At 32.8% G+C, this 17,267-nt stretch overlaps 1 protein-coding gene across 1 annotated transcript; it reads left to right on the plus strand.

Moving 5' to 3' along the window:
• The first annotated feature begins 1,890 nt into the window (after nt 1-1,890).
• On the plus strand, nt 1,891-17,083 carry LOC133201043 (acid-sensing ion channel 2-like). The gene is made up of 8 exons (XM_061336845.1): nt 1,891-2,129; nt 2,596-3,148; nt 5,410-5,508; nt 15,322-15,502; nt 15,821-15,877; nt 16,319-16,472; nt 16,573-16,664; nt 16,896-17,083. Exons 1-8 carry the CDS (start codon nt 1,891-1,893, stop codon nt 17,081-17,083), a joined length of 1,563 nt encoding a protein of 520 aa, XP_061192829.1.
• Nucleotides 17,084-17,267: the final 184 nt, after the last annotated feature.

The raw sequence follows: 17,267 nt of genomic DNA on the forward strand, positions 1-17,267 counted from the left end.
TGTTAAAAATAATTATTAGGATCATTGATTTAAGAATCAGTAGAGAATCATTGTTTTGTACATATTTAGTAAATCTAATTCCACATAATTCTCGTTTAGTTTATTTTGACCAATCAACTATAGGCGTAGGTAACATAAGGAAAATTATGTATCTCTTTCTCCATGACTGGAGAACCCACAGTACATATTACATTATGATATAAGAGGTTCTGACCAAAACTTTCTGAAAATGTTGACGGGTGACATACATTAAAAGTAAGTTAAGGCATATTGTTCATCTTTTCATTGGATTTCCTATTTTTCTGGATTTTAATTAGATTTGGTAAATTTTAAGAGCCAAAAATATTTTTAACGACATTGGTCAAGTCATGGAGAGATGGAGTCATGAACATGTAAGCTGAAAATATGGCGTATGCACAGGCACTTGTTCTTGACCCAAAGTTTTATTCTTATACTATAGATTCAGAAAGAAGGTACGGTTTGGGTTTATTTGCCCTAAGAATTTAATGTTTTCAAAAAGTTATGGTATTGGCTTAAATATGAATTAAGTATATGAATGTGATAAATCATGAACGAAAACGGCATGAAAGAGAATAGAACCATTCTGGAAATATGACGTCATTAATTTGGTACAATTCTAAGTTTTTTACGGAAAAAGCCTCATAATAACTCATTTCTGGAGTTATATTCCTGAAGAAAATAGTGTCCACAGCCGTCGCCACTTCAATTTTCGGAAATGTTGTGTAAAATCCTTGGAAAAAGCACATTTGTAAAAATCTTTATGGGCGATGTTTGTGCTCTATATTATCTGAAAAAAAATTCCACTGAAAATTTGTCTTCTGCAACTTTTTAAGAAAATACGGGAAAATGAACATGTTCTTGACGTCACAATTAGCATTTAGGAGGACAAATGAGAAAAACGATTCGTTTGTTCTTACTGCATGGAATTTCATAGTTTTAGTAAGCATGGGTTTTATTTTTTTTTAAATCACTTTCATATTTTAGGAAAATAGATGGCCAGATTTTGAAACTGTACCTTGTTTTCTTTTGTAGAAACAAGTGCCTGTGGGTGTATGTTAAAAATTAATTTTTTGAAAAATTTTTAACATTTGATTGGACAAGTATATCGAAGTAAAATGTAGTATACGGGTATACTGGTAAACAATTCGTGAATATTCGCTATGGCCAGACATAGAATGATCACGTTACACCTTTTTATACAAACTGTACTTTAATTTGCTTATCTTCAACTTTTTGTGCGAGATCCAATGTTTTGAATTTTGTAATTATAGGAATTTCTATCACTTTGGCAAAGAAAATCTAAACAATATATTATTTTTTTTCTTTCTCACAAAAACAAATTAAGATGACATAAATTAAATATCTTCAAAAAGGCATTTGCAAGTTCTGTGTTTATTTTAAAAAAAAATTTCTATATGTGATATACTGTTAAGTAACATCTCAGTTGTCGTATATATAGTATGCGGATTTTGCAAGAACTGCGTATCATTCTCAATCACACATTTCCTTTAATTGACTGCTTATCATTGTTTTGTGTACAATATATGTATAGACCAACGAATGTTGTCAAATAGAAGCATGTATAGACCAAGGAACGTTGTCAAACAGAAGCATAAAAATCAACAAATGAGATCAAAATGGATGTATTCAGATCTTCTAATTAGGAAGTAATGGCCAAATACAAACCTTTAATGTAGAATCTTTACATGTCCATGAACATTATTTGATGTGTAATAAACATTGATTTACATATTATGTAACTGATACATAGAAGGACTCAAAATGGGTTTAATTGACATAAAAATGACCCACCTAATTGATGTAACAACTAATATAAAATTGTCAAGTCTATAAGTTTAAATGCTCCATATGCCGCTAATTGAAGGTGATTATGAAAGAGATGATTCTATGTCTAAGACTTTAACGGAAATGAAGGACGGTGTTGGTGGTGTTTTGGGAGACTCGTATTTTGTAGACCAGTCCTCGGACCAGCCTTCTAAAAGATCCTCTGGTGAAACGTCAATATGTCACGTATGGAAAGAACTACTGGACAACACGTCAATGCACGGCGTCAGCCGGATATTCCGCCGGAAGACCATTTTTCATGGGTAAGATATTTTTCTCGTACTTTTTTATTCTAACGTAAAAGCATACACAAAGAATGTATTTTCCACTTTTAACTGGCGTTGAACAATTTTAAACTACTCTCTGTCAATCGATTTTAACCCATTTGCTAAATCTTTAGAACTATCAGGATAGGGAATGTAAAGAGCGTAGTGTTTTTTCATCCTAGGACTTTTGTTATCCTAGGACTTTTGTTGTCCTGTTTACGGTGTTGTGTATACTGCTTTGATCGCCATATATCACCTGTCATAATTGTAATTTGTTTTAGAATCTCTTGGACTATTATGATGGTGGGTTTATCTTAGAATTTTTGGACTGTTTTGATGGTGTTTTTTTTCCATTACTTTTTGGAAATTATATTTTTTTTCTTCAGAATATTTTGGACTTTTATGGTGGTGGGATTTTTTCCCCCAGAATTTTTTGGACTGTTATGACGGTGTTTTTTTTCAGAATTTTTTGGACTGCTATGATGGTGTTCATGCTTGTTTGCCTTACATTGGTCCTCGTTGCTTTTTCCACGTCGTATTTTTCCTACGAAACACTGATCAACTTCAAGGTGGAAATGGCCACTGATATGGAATTTCCTACCATAACCATCTGCAATGTAAGTCCGATAAACATTTCAAAAATTCAAAACGCCAGTGTCATATACGAATACCAATTAGCTAAAGAGGGGTATGGCGAGAGTTTTGGAAAGGAAATTAATATTTCCGATCCAAAGTACGCCATTTTACATGAGCCTAGAAACGACTCCTGGTTGATGGACACAAGCTTCGATCTTAGATCTATGATATTCAGTTGCAAGTTTGCAGGAAAAGAGAACTGTTATCAGTTTATAGAAAAAAGAAAAACGGACGTTGGTATGTGCTTTTCGTTCAATGGCCCGTCACAGAATCCTCCCGCTGTAAGCAGAATAACCGGAAGTAAAAAAGGACTGTCGATGTTTGTAAACTTGGACCAGGATAATTATGTCGTTGGAAATAACAAGGGCGCTGGATTACAGGTAAATATTAAAACTTGAAACATTTATTTTTTTAATCATTCTTAGAATGATATCATGTTGCGTTATGGTACTCCAGATTAACAAACTAAGCTAAACATATTTAATCGTTGTTACTTCGTTTCGTTTATAACAATTGTAAACTATTGTTTTTTGAAACGTAAACTATAATGCATAATTTATTAATTAAGTATAGTTTTTATCTATAAAATATAGATATAGTTTATGAATGATAAACAAATGAAATCTACCTGTGAATAATGTTCAAGATTATTGTTATCTACAGCATCATTGGTAAATGATGAATATCATTCGTTAATATAATTAAGTAATGTTTATATTCACCAATAAGATATGATTCACTTATTTTTAGCTATATATAGCAAATTTAAACTACAACCATGGGACATAATTATTTGCCACTTCAAAATGGCCGCCGTACTTTTTTACATCGCGCACCTTGATATTTAGGATCTGTTAAACAATTAATAAATGCCTATATTTTTTACCTCAATACTTTGTTATATTGCCTTTTATCTTTAATACTTCATTTAGTCTGCCAGGAAATGTCTTATACAGGTCCTCAATGTAGGAGGTTGGTACATTTTCCAAGCAAGTCCGAATTTCCGCCATAAACTGATCTTTTGTTAATGAATTTGGCACGGGTTTCCAGTGTTCTTTTTATTTCTAACCAAATGTTCTCGATAATTTTGAGGTCAGAAGACTGGGCTGGCCATTATGTTGTAATTATTTTGTTATTTGGCGATGTATTCTTCTACTAAATTTGCTCTATGAACGGAGCGTTGTCGTCCATAAATACATACTGGTTATCTGGAAAATGTCTCGACTGGCTAAAACGGTCAAAGGTTGTTGTCTATATTTCAATATACATTTTCTTGAATTTATGTTATCTTCTACATTAGTTAAAGTTTCTATTCCTTTAACACACATACTACCCCAGATCATGATACTCAGATGTCGCCAAGATGGCTGACACACTAGATGCGCACTGTACTTTTCCTCGTCTTTTCTCCAGATATAAACTTTCTTATTTTTTCCAATTACTTTCTGGCTTTCATTACTAAACAACCATTTATTCCATTCACGATCAACAGTCCAATTTCTCTCTTTGTACCACATTTGTTGGCCTAATAGGGAATAGCGACTTTTATCTTGGAAACCCTCCGTAAGTAACCCAGCTCTCAGTGAATTTTTTCTTTTTATAGTTCTACTACAAAATCTATTTTTTGTTTTCCTCATTTACAATATCTGTTATGTCTTCGTAAGTTCTTCGTCTGTGTCCTTTAACTACAGGTGAAATTTTTTTTCTCTGTCTGTAAACACTTTCTCCCCCCCCCTTTCCTCGTCGATTTTCTACCTGTCCCGTTTCATTAAATTTTTTCACAATACTACATATTGTAGACCTAGGAATTCCTAATAATCTCTCCAATTCTGATGTATTTCTGTTCCCTCTATACGTTTTTACAACCATACTTCTGACGGGCGTATCTAGTTCTTTTCCCTTCCGACCCATGTTGTTTTTTACATAAATTTATCGACAAACAATAAAGCAGACGACAAAAATATTGTGTATACGTCATGAATTTTAGTATAGACGAATTTCACATTCGTAAGAGTTTTCTCCCGATGTCGGCGTAACGCTCATTTTTCTCACTATAACCTTTGTAACTTACCTGTAAATATTTCCAATCTTTAAACGCTATCGGACAATTTTGATCCTTTTCCTGTATTGCCATAGTATGGGGCAACATAAAAAACATAACAAACATATTCATACAGATTTCATTTGTAAGACATTGTCTCATGAAGTTGGTAATGATATAGAGGGAAAGTCTTACGCCGGTTGACCCCAGATTGACCCCGCAAAGGGAAATAACTTTTGTAAATGTGAAAGTCGTCTATTACAAAGATAAAAATAGAAAAGGAAAATCTATTGCTTAATAACAGCACCCATAACTACTTCACCGAACATACGAGAAAACATGACACTCTCTGCGCGGAAGTGGCGAAAAATAAGTCCCTTGATCGTCTGTTTTCGTTAGCTATAATAGTAGATTGTTAACTACACATATAGCTTACTAATCGTGAATCTTTATTTATCTTGCAGATAGAAGATATTTTGAACTTGAAAATAATTGTATAATTGTTTTCACTATTTTAAAGTATAGTTCCCTTTGCAATGTCCTTGTTAGCAATATTGCATTTTTATGAGAAAATTTTAAATTACCGAACAATGGTTGCAGGTTGCGATTCACCATCGAGATGTTGAGCCTAATATGGTAGATAAAGGCTTCTTAGTTTGTCCTGGCACTGTCAGTTATGTGCCGATCAGGAAAAGCAAGGTACGAAAAGAAAATGTAACCAGAAGCCATGAAATACAACTGAAGTAGATTTGTATATGAAGTTTTTTTTTATTATTATTATTTTTTAATTCACACAACATACATAACATTATATACATACATCAAGTTTCAGAAGCAGAAGTGTGTTTTTATTTTATGAGAGAGAGAGAGAGAGAGAGAGAGAGAGAGAGAGAGAGAGAGGGTGAGAGTTAAGAGAATAGTAGGTTCCACCTGTTCCACTGGGTATCAAACTTTTCCTTTCCACCATTCTTATAAGAAATAAATTTTTGTGTTTCATAATGAAATTTCATTTGTGATATTGCAGTATGTACATTAATAGGTTTCTGGGTGCATCTTGCAGTATAAATATAATATTTAAGCCAAAGAAGAATAGCATTTTGAACATCAGTGTTTTCATCAATAAACCCTAAAATAAAAGATTTCTTAGTAACTCTAATCTTTAGACCTGTCTTATCTTCAAGTAAATGAACAAATTCTTCTAGAAAAATTTGTGTACTATTGCATTCCCACAAAAGGTGTTCTATTGTTTCCTCCTCAGTGTGGCAAAAACTGCAGAACTTACAGTCATTTATCTTAATTTTGAATAGGTATGAATTTGTTGCTAAAATTTTGTTTATAATCCTATACTGGAACCATTGGACTTTACAGTCTTTTGTTACTCTGAAGGGTATTATGTGAATTTTTTTCCATTCCTTAATTTCAATTTCTAGAAGCTCACTCCAATGTGTTTTACCTGCTGCAACAGAAGAATTTTGATTAAGGATTTCATAATAGCATTTTGATTTTTTACATTTCATTACTGTGTAGATATTTGACATAACTAATGGGTTAGCGAGCTTTTTTATTGTTTTTTCCTTACCAGAATTTTTCATCCAAGCCTTTATAGCATGAATAATACTATTGTATTCTAAAAAATTAATCTTTATATTTGGATAGGTGTTACAGAAACACTCATAAGTAAAGAGTGAACCATCCTCATTTATGATATCATTAAGTTGTCTAATGTTACTGTCAAACATTTGTTTATTATAAAATGGTTTTCCACCGATATGTAAATGTGGATTGTAAAATAATGGTGAGTCACCAGCAACATCAAACTTTTTTTCAAGGTTTTGTAACATTATCCATGACTTAAAAACATCTGTCCAAAATTTATTCTTCAATGTTTTTAAGAAGGTTGTAGTGTATTCAATTCCACAACTTAAAAAATTGTTCAAATTGAATTTTGGAATGAGGTGTTCAATCCCCCTATTTGTAAAGATGAGATGCCTTATCCAAAATAATTTCATGGAAGCTATAAAAGACATCAGATTTAACATTTTCAAACCTCCATCTTCATATTTTTTTACAATTACTTCTTTTTTTACTCTATGCGTTGAGTTATTCCATATAAATGAGAAGAAGATTTTTTTCCAGCACATATCATAAATATATATGGTGACAAAGGATCGCCCTGTCTGCAACCTCTCTGAATGTTAATTCTATCAGAGAGATTACCACCTTGGTTTATTGCAGATGTAATGTCTGTATTAAAAAGCGATACCCACTTCTTAATTGAGGGACCAAAGTTAAAAAAGTTAAGTGCACCTTGTATAAAGCTCCATGATAAAGTATCAAAGGCTTTTTCAAAGTCAATAAGTAGTAATAGTCCAGGTATATTTTCTTCCTCAGTGTAATGCATTATGTCGTAAATTAGCCTTGTGTTTTCTCCTATATATCTATTGGAAATGAAGCCTGTTTGATCTTGATTAATTATTTTATCTAAATAACATTTTACTCTGTTAGCGATAGACCCAGATGCAATTTTATAGACGGTATTTAACAAAGTAATAGGTCGCCAGTTCTTTAAGTATTGTCTTGGCTTGTCACCTTTTGGTAACAAAGTAATGACACCATGTCTTTGTGTAATAGACAGACTGTTATTCTTATATCCGTAATTAATAGATCTAACTACAAAAAAACCAATATATTTCCAAAACATCTTGAAAAATTCAGCAGAAAACCCATCCGATCCAGGGGATTTATTTGATTTCATTTTGTAAAGCGTAGAAGAGGCCTCCTCCATAGTAATTTCGCCCTCTATAGATTCTGACTCTTTGCATGAAAGCTTAGGTATTTCTTTATTGCTTAACTTGCTGAATAAATCAATATTTGTATTTACTGTACTTTTTGTATATAACTGTTCATAAAATGATTTTGTTTCCCTCAAAATTTCTGATTGGTCATAAATAACATTTCCATTATTATCCTCCAATCTTGGTATGATCTTACTAGTAAAGTTTCTGGATTCTAGTGTACAAAAATAATGTGATGGTTTTTCACCTTCCTCAACCCATTTTGCTCTACTTCTGATATACATGTATGTACCCTGTAATTTATGTTTTCGAATGTTCTCTAATTCTTGCTTTTTACTACACAATTCATCGATATTATTTTCACTAACATTTTCTTCCAATGTTCTAATATTTTCTATTAATTCTTTCTCCTTATTTTCATTCTTCTTTTTGATATAAGTTGCATATGAAATAGTTTTACCCCTTATTTCAAAGAGCAGGGTTTCAAGGAATAATTGATCATCAATAGTGAAGAAAATGTCTGAATCTAAAATATTATTTATGTTATCAAAATTGTATACTGGAATTGCATATTGTTTTTTAACCTCCTAGATAACTTTTTTGATGCATTCCAGATATTTTTCATCATAAAGTAAAGAGTTGTTAAACTTCCATAGACCCCTTCCTTTCTTAAAGTCGTTAAAGGCTATAGGCAATGATATCATGGAGTGGTCTGATCTGTAGCTAGATTCTACAGTACATTTTTCTAAACCTGACAAAAGGGACTCTGATATTAAAAAGAAATCTAAACGACTTTGTTTCAAAGGAGTTTTTCTTCTCCAAGAGTATCTACGAACATTTTCATGTAATTGTCGAAAAGGGTCAATATAACAATTATTTTCTATTATTTCCAAAACCTTTTCTCTTGCCTTTGGATTATTGATAGATTTATAATTATAATAATCTAATTCTGGGTTTAAAACTAAATTAAAATCACCACACCAGATAAAATTACTACAGTGCATATCCTCAATGTGATTTTGTACGTTTTCATAGAAGAGTGGTGTGTCATTATTAGGACCATATATAGTGCATATCAATACTTCATGTCCCTCTGTACATGCTTTAAGCAAAATATAGTTTCCATCAACATCACCCTTTTCTGCAAGGGGTTTAAAATCAAAGTTATTATTTATCAGAATTGCAACTCCCCTGGAGTTTGTAGTATATGAGCTAAAAAAGCACTGATATCCCCATAAATTTCTTACTTCATTTTCGATATCACAGGAAAAGTGTGTGTCTTGCAAACAGTAAATGTTATATTTCAACGCTCTTAAATAATTGAAAACATCCTTGCGTTTTGCAATATCACCTAAACCTTGGCAATTTACTGATAGAATTTTAACCATTTGATATAATTACGCAAAAACGTTTAGATACCCAACGGAACCATGGAGGTGAATTCATGATATTGAATATAAGTCTACTATAGAGATAGAAAGAAAGAGCACAGAAAAAGCAACAATACAGTAAGTCAGATAATGATTATCAACAGTTAAAAAAAATTCCACAGAAAAACAAGTTGACTACCGTGATCTAGTGAGTCACTGTTTGGAAAAAAGTCAATGCTTATGACACCGGATAAACATTACTGTCAACTAACGTCGGTGGGAATACGGTCGGATTTTTTAGTCCCGGATTTGTATATGAAGTTAATCAATTTACTAGATGTGTTAAATGATTTTTTAGCGAACGGGTGATCAGGGCAATAAATAATCGCTTAATAATCACCTAATCATCTAGCTTATGGAAGTCTCCGTAAGAAGGAAAATAATCAAGTACTGCACAAGTACCTGTACTTCATGCAAATTTTAAAGTGCTTAACAAATTATTATTAAATTGAATTGAATTTAGTTCTTCAAGTTTCAGTGAAACTTCTGATCTCGATCTCGATTTAATGTATTCCAAAAACTTGCCTAATACGAAATTCTGTTTGAAATGTTGTCTTATCCGGCGGTAGAGCGTTCGCTCCGTGATCGAAAGATCCTGTGTCCGAATCACGGCCGACCTAAGTCGATAAAAAAAATAGGTAGCAACTGTTCCTTCGCCAAGCGCTCGGCACTTTGAGGTTAAAGTTGCAGGTCCTTCGGATGAGACCTTAAAAACCGAGGCCCCGTGTCACGGTAGGCGTTGGCACGATAAAGAACCCTCACTGCTCAATGGCCCTAAGTGCCGAGTAAAGTTCTAAATTTGAAGCCCTTCACCGGTATATGGTGGCGTCTCTATATGAGTGAAAAATTCTCGAAAGAGACATAAAACAACATACAATCAATCTAATCCGGAATGTTGTCTAATCCGGGTGTAACGTAGAATATATATTGACCCGGGCTGAAAATTGACCCATGGTTCATTTGTCAATGTTGAATACTTACTCAAGGATGTTTTTTCTCCGTTGGAAATCGAGACAAAAAATCGTGGAATTTGGGTCATTTATCAACGTCTTGGTAATTTATTGTTGCGGCACTTAAGACATAAATGGGTTGAAAAAGACCCAGTTGGATATTGACCCCCAACTACAACCCTATGTTCGATCTGTAAGTTGTTATGATTTATATGTACATGTAACTACTAATATATTTATCAGTTTCATAAATTGTATTATTTCTTCTAGCACAATAATAAGATTGGACTGAATTCAGGAAACCTATAGCATCCCGAAAATACAGTTGCTGTCAGTACACCTTATATCTTATTTCATGATTGTCTTTGATAAAGGTTATTTAAGATACTAGAATGACCATCTAAAGAACCCTTTATCGCCACCCCACCCTCTTTCAGGTGTTCATTATGATATAAAACTCATTGTTAGCCGCGAAGGATAAAATTGCAGGAGTTAATTTTTTTTCAAAAATTGGGACAAGATGTGTAGAATTTTATTCCTGTATCAATTACACAGCTGTATCAGGCCCGTAGGAAGCAATTTCACTTTGAGGGGGCACAACCATACATTTTTAGTTTGGGAGGTACTATGAACTACCAAAATTCCTTGACAAGCAAAAAAAAAAAAAGACATTATCATTGAGGAGGCACAAGCATATAGCATCTATGTTTTCTATAGTATTCTAAATATCGGCAAAATTATTAGGGGGGGGGGGGCACGCCCCCCCCGTGCCCCCGGTTCCTACTGCCATGTGTATATACACATACGGCAACAGAAGAGCAAAACTGTACGACAAAATTAACCAGTTTTACAGTATTTACCTGTATGTATTTGATTGCGATATAAATCTGTAAAAGAGCAGAATTCATATCCATGCATAACTGATTTACCTACACATCCCAAGGACATCTACATGTGATTAGCAATCTGCTAGAAGAACTTGTATTTATTTTTTATTTATTTATTTATTTATTTATTTATTTATTTATTTTTGGAAATCCAACTTATACTCCAAATACTCCAAGGTTTACTCTTTCTAAGGATAGTTTTTCCTCAAAATCACGCTGCTGTCTTAACATTCAAATCAACGAATTCGATTTATCCTTTCTATGCTGGATTCTTAAACTTCATACATGCAGGTTCCAGCAAATGCTCTAACAATCCCCTATTTTTACTTCTCACAAAATTTTAACTGTTATGAAGAAGAAACTTAAGAGGTACTATGCTTCAACATATTCATGAAATTGTTTAAATGATATAAATTATGGATTTTAAAATATCTGCCAAACTTTTGCATTTTTAAAACATTTAAAATCACATATTTTTTTTCAAAGTCAATAACACCAAAACGTATGATTTTACAAAACTTTATAAAGCTATTCCTTACGATGATTTAAAGATTACATGTTTTGATTTCATAGAAATATGGCTTCTTCAAGAAAAATGGAACTCGGGAATTTTCCTGTTTCGTGACTAGTCATTATCAATTAATTTTAATTGGGGTTCTTTTTTATGTACTGTTCACAAATTTGTATTATTTTGGAGAATTTTGAGATCATTCACTGTTATTTCCACCTTTTACAGCTTGGTTGAAAATTACGTATATCGGTATATTTTGTAAACTTAAGAAAATTCAGTTGGTTGATCAAACCGGTAGTTCAGCTTATAAACTATAGTGGAAAGGGCTACTTCTTCCTTTTTCAGTTATTCCATTCATAGAGAAAGTTTACCAAATAGGTCTATAATATTTTAATTAGACCATATGCAATTGTCATTTTTGTTTTCATTTCATTCGTTTTGACAGTTGTAGGACATAAATAAACGAGAAAGGGTTGAAATTATTGAATAGCGATACCAAAAACAAAATAGGTGTTTTGAGCTGTTGAGTGAATTACGTATGGAGAGTCTTAATAATATACAAGAGCTAAAGCTGTTGTGTAAAATAAAATAACTTTCAATTTTCAAACTGGATATAGTATTGTATTCACTAAGTACGAATCTGATGTTATTTTCCCGGTTTTTTTTTTTTTTTTTTTGTTTTTTTTTTTTTTGTTTGTTTGTTTGTTTGTTTTTTGTTTGTTTGTTTGTTTGTTTTTTTGGTTTTTTTTTTTTTTTTTGGTTTTTTTTGTTTTGTTTGTTTGTTTGTTTGTTTTTTGTTTGTTTTTTTTTGTTTTTTTGTTTTTTTGTTTTTGTTTGTTGTTGTTGGTTTTTTTTTTTTTTTTTTTTTTTTTTTGGTTTTGTTGTAGTGGTTGTTTTTTGTTTGTTTGTTTGTATTCTTTTTTTTTTTTTTTTTTTTTTGAGGGGAGGGGGGGGGGGTGTTAAGCTTCGTAGATTGTCCTTTCACCGGTATATAAAAATACTATTGCCTGTGGCGATAATATGCGACGATAACATGCGAAACGTGTTCACTATACGTAAGTGAAAAATAGTAATATATTGATTGTAAATTAAAGCCTTTTTTGTACAGTTTAGAAATGAAATAAAGTAATGTATATTTTTGCGATGAGTCTTTAGAAAATTCGAGACCTTCCTAAAGTGCTATATGTTTAGTATAAATTGACCATTTTGCACTGAACATGTATCAGTATTCACGTTAATCTAAAAATAAAAAAAATATATATTCAGTGAACAGCTCAGTAGAAAGGAAAATCTATTATAGTTTTGTTTTTGTTTAATTTTTTTCTGTGTGTGAAGGGGGGGGGGGGAGATTAAACAAATTCATTGACAAGCAAAGAGACAAAAAAGGTCATTAGAGTAACGTTCTTTAGCTTTGTTTCCTATTGTATAGTATATGATCACTATATTATTACTGATATGATTAATGGAAATGGTCACACCGTGCCCTTTCCCATTTCCACTCATCTGGTTCCTAGGGGTTAAATATAAATTTAGGGATGGCAATTTATAACCGGTTACTCGGTCGGAACGATGGTAACCGGTTAGAAAATCTGTAATCGGCTAAAAATTAAAAATATGTGAAAAAATCTGTAAATTTCTTTAAAATTCAATTTCAGATTGTAAAAAAAATATTTGAATGTTAAAGTCATAACGTTAAGACATATTTATTTCGGCTGATTTGGAGGTAAATAATTAAAGCTCTCCGGATTGAGATCGTTAGGGTAATTGGTCAGTTTATGAAGTGTTAATTGTTATTTATAAACACCATGTCGTTACGCAGATTGTCCTGCGTTCCTTTTATGATATTAATTAATTCGCCGTTGAGCACTGTGAAATGGTTATAATGTGTATCTTACCCCATCTATCCTTGGCAGTTATCTGTCAAATTATATTTTTAAGCAAACATTGTAAAATTAAGTGACAGTTCAGCTCAGTTTCTGTTTATGATGACAATGCAGAATGACCTTTAACATCTGGTTTGAAAAATTCTAACAACATCATTGTTATCTCAGGGATGCTTCATGGTTTTCTCAATTTTCTTTTTAGCTCACCTGAGCCAAAGGCTCAAGTGAGCTTTTCTGATCAAAATTTGTCCGTTGTCTGTCGTCGTTGTCGTTGGCGTTGTCGTTGTTGTTGTTGTAAACTTTTCACATTTTCATCTTCTTCTCAAGAACCACTGGGCCAAATTCAACCAAACTTGCCACAAAGTATCCTTGGGTAAAGGGGATTCAAGTTTGTTCAAATGAAGGGCCACGCCCTCTTTCAAGGGGAGATAATTAGGAATTAGTGAAAAAATAATGGCATCATTTAAAAATCTTCTTCTCAAGAACCACTGGGCCAGGAAAGATGAAACTTATGTGGAAACATCCTCAGGTAGTGTAGATTCAAATTTGTTCAAATCATGAACCCCGGGGGTAGGGTGGGGCCACAATGGGGAATCAAATTTTTACATAGAAATATATAGGAAAATATCTTTAAAAATCTTCTTCTTAAGAACAGCAAAGCCATGATTGGTCATATTTATATGGAAGCATCCTCAGGTAGTGTAGATTCAAGTTTGTTCAAATCATGACCCCCAGGGGTAGGGTGGGGCCACAATGGGGGATCAAAGTTTTACATAGAAATATATAGGAAAATATCTTTAAAAATCTTCTTCTTAAGAACAGCAAACCCATGATTGGTCATATTTATATGAAAGCATCCTCAGGTAGTGTAGATTCAAGTTTGTTCAAATCATGACCCCCGGGGGTAGGGTGGGGCCACAATGGGGGATCAAAGTTTTACATAGAAATATATAGGAAAATATCTTTAAAAATCTTCTTCTTAAGAACAGCAAAGCCATGATTGGTCATATTTATATGAAAGCATCCTCAGGTAGTGTAGATTCAAGTTTGTTCAAATCATGACCCCCGGGGGTAGGGAGGGGCCACAATGGGGGATCAAAGTTTTACATAGAAATATATAGGAAAATATCTTTAAAAATCTTCTTCTTAAGAACAGCAAAGCCATGATTGGTCAAATTGATATGGAAGCATCGTTGGGTAGTATAAAATGAAATTTGTTCAAATGAGCGCCCCCGGGGGTAGGGTGGGGCCACAATGGGGGGTCAAATTTTTACAAATGAATATATGGGAAAAAATCTTCTGCTCAAGAACAGCAAAGTTATTTGTTATATTGATATGAAAGCATTGTCAGGTAGTTTAAAATCCCCCATCCCTCTCCCCCCCCCCTCTCTCCCCCGTTAACTTTTCAATACTGAACTGATTTTTGCTTTTTTTCCTAGCCAGTGTACTCAGGTGAGCGATGTGGCCCATGGGCCTCTTGTTATTTTTGAAATTGATAAAAACAAAATATATAAAGTTTACGGCTCAAGCATGAATAGAATATTTATTTATCAACGTCTCTTTTTATTTTTCTTGTGTATGTGAATATGTATAGAGTTTACTCTAGAAAAGAGGAAAATGCGTATCTATTTTGATTCGATTAACCGGTTAATCGGTCGGAACGTCTTGTGGTTAACCGATTAGTAATTCTGTATTCGATTGCCATCCCTAAAATATATACATGTGTTATATACATGTGTAATTTTCAAATGAATAAATCATGAATTGTATACGCCAGTTTATTTTATATGTGTTTTTATGCTGTTGAATTTTGACCCGGTTTTGTGATGAAAATTCAACATCCCGGCTCAATTTTCAACAGGCTAGGGTCTGAATTCAACGCCGATGGTCTCAATATTTAACTTTGGAAAAAGAATGCCCCCCCCCCCCCCCCCCGGTCAGTTTTCAATCCGAGTCAAAATTCCACGTTACACTGGCAGGTGTCCAGATTAGACAACAGTGTGTCCGGATTTGACAAGTTTTACTTTATATAATAGCATTATTTAATTTTTCCTAGTACACATATCTGCCGAGGCCATACAAAGCATTCGGAACGAATTATTGTACAAAAACTACAGATCCAGATTTTCAAAATCCATTGAAACATTATCCAAAATACAGCCATTATGCTTGCCTGAGAGAATGTCGCTCCCGCTTCATCTATAAATTCTGCAAATGTCGTCTGATAACAGATATTGGTAAGACTGTTTTTAATTATTGAATACACCATGATAATTCATAATTATACTAGTGCATAAATTGGACCTAAATATACCCAGTTTATGTGAACTGCATTCCAACTGCCTTTGTAGTTTAGTAGCGCAGTGTTGTAGGCTGTGACGTCATAATTGAGCTGTTAAGAGACGTAATTCTAAGAGATTATGAGTTTAAAAATTGTTCAAAGTGGTACTTTCACTGTGAAAAAATCACTATCAAAAATATCATGTTCATTCACAGGAAAAATCACAGTATTTTCACTTTGATAAATGTAATAAATATCCATATCTTAACAATAGGTGACGAAATCATCTGTACCATCGCCCAGGAAGATAGGTGTGCTTTTGGAACGAGAGGTTTGTTAATTGCATAAAGAACTTTGTTAATTTCATTCTTAAATGATAAGAACAAATATACATGCTTAATTTGTGGATATTCTTGTTTGTTCATTTAGTTCCTAAATGATGATAACATTTACACTCCGGACTTTTCTATATTCTCATTGACAGAATTACATTTACATGCTGAATATGTATAAAATCTCATTGATTTAATTAATAATAATATATTTTTGGTGCTTTTGAACATGTAAAATGTAAATATAAGGAATGTTTTTAAGTTAAGTGTGAATTATTGGTGTGTAAATCACACAGAATTGCACGTAGTCATATTTTTCATGAAGCGCTAACGCGACAAGTCTGTGTGATTTATACCCCAATAACTCAAAAAAAAACTTAAAACATTTCTTAACTATTTAATTACCAAAATGATAAGAGTGGTTACATGCTACTTTTTAGATGTATTTGATGGCAGTCCCAAATTTCAGGCTGCGTGTAATTGTCTCATACCATGTGAAGAGGTGGAATTTGAAAAAGAGATCTCGTCTGCCCAGTTTCCCTCAGAAAAATTCCGAGAAGTACTATATAATCTCTATAAGATTGAAAATATCAGGTATCATTGAGAATTTTCTATTAAAGGGAATTCAGTGAATACATGTTAACTAAGATATTTCTTCACAAACTCTTTAAAAAATAATCTTATTTTATTACAGTACGAATTACTTAGAGCTGAAATTTTATTACGATACATTTGTAACGGACACAGTTGAACAAGTTCCAAAGGTAGACATAACAAGCGTGCTTGGTACGTAATAACATGTACATATAATTACACTAAACATGGAAAACAATATAATTTAAAGATGTTTACTAGTGTACATTGCAGTCAATGACAACTTATCTCTCCATGAAAATCAATCATTGAACTCCATGAAAAAAAAAATAAAATTATTACATGTAGATAGAGAAGTATCTCAGTTACGAAAAAAGTAAAAAAAAAAATAATAAAAATAAAAAAAGCTTGCTTCCTTTTCAGGAAATATTGGAGGATATCTCGGGATCTTCCTAGGGGCTAGCTTACTAACAATTACAGAGGTGTTCGAAGTGGTTGTCCTCACAGCGTGCGTGTTTCTGAGGCGTATCATAAGACACATCAAGTGTTTCCTTACCAGAGTAAAGCAGAGAACCAATATGGTTACAATTTCTACAGACACTACCAAATAAAACTACGGCACTACCAGAGTAAAGCAGAGAACCAATATGGTTACAATTTCTACAGACACTGTCAAATAAAACCTGTGCCCAATAATGCTCCAGAAACTTAGAATAAGTCTCAATCCAGACATGTTTATTAAACTTTTATGTTCTATAACATAATACTTGTAGTGATTTTTTACTTGAAATATCA

This window comes from Saccostrea echinata, unplaced genomic scaffold (genome assembly GCF_033153115.1).
Source record: "Saccostrea echinata isolate AGI-Se365-2 ecotype Australia unplaced genomic scaffold, CSIRO_AGI_Sech_v1 ptg000042l, whole genome shotgun sequence".
NCBI classification, from domain to species: Eukaryota; Metazoa; Mollusca; class Bivalvia; order Ostreida; family Ostreidae; genus Saccostrea; species Saccostrea echinata.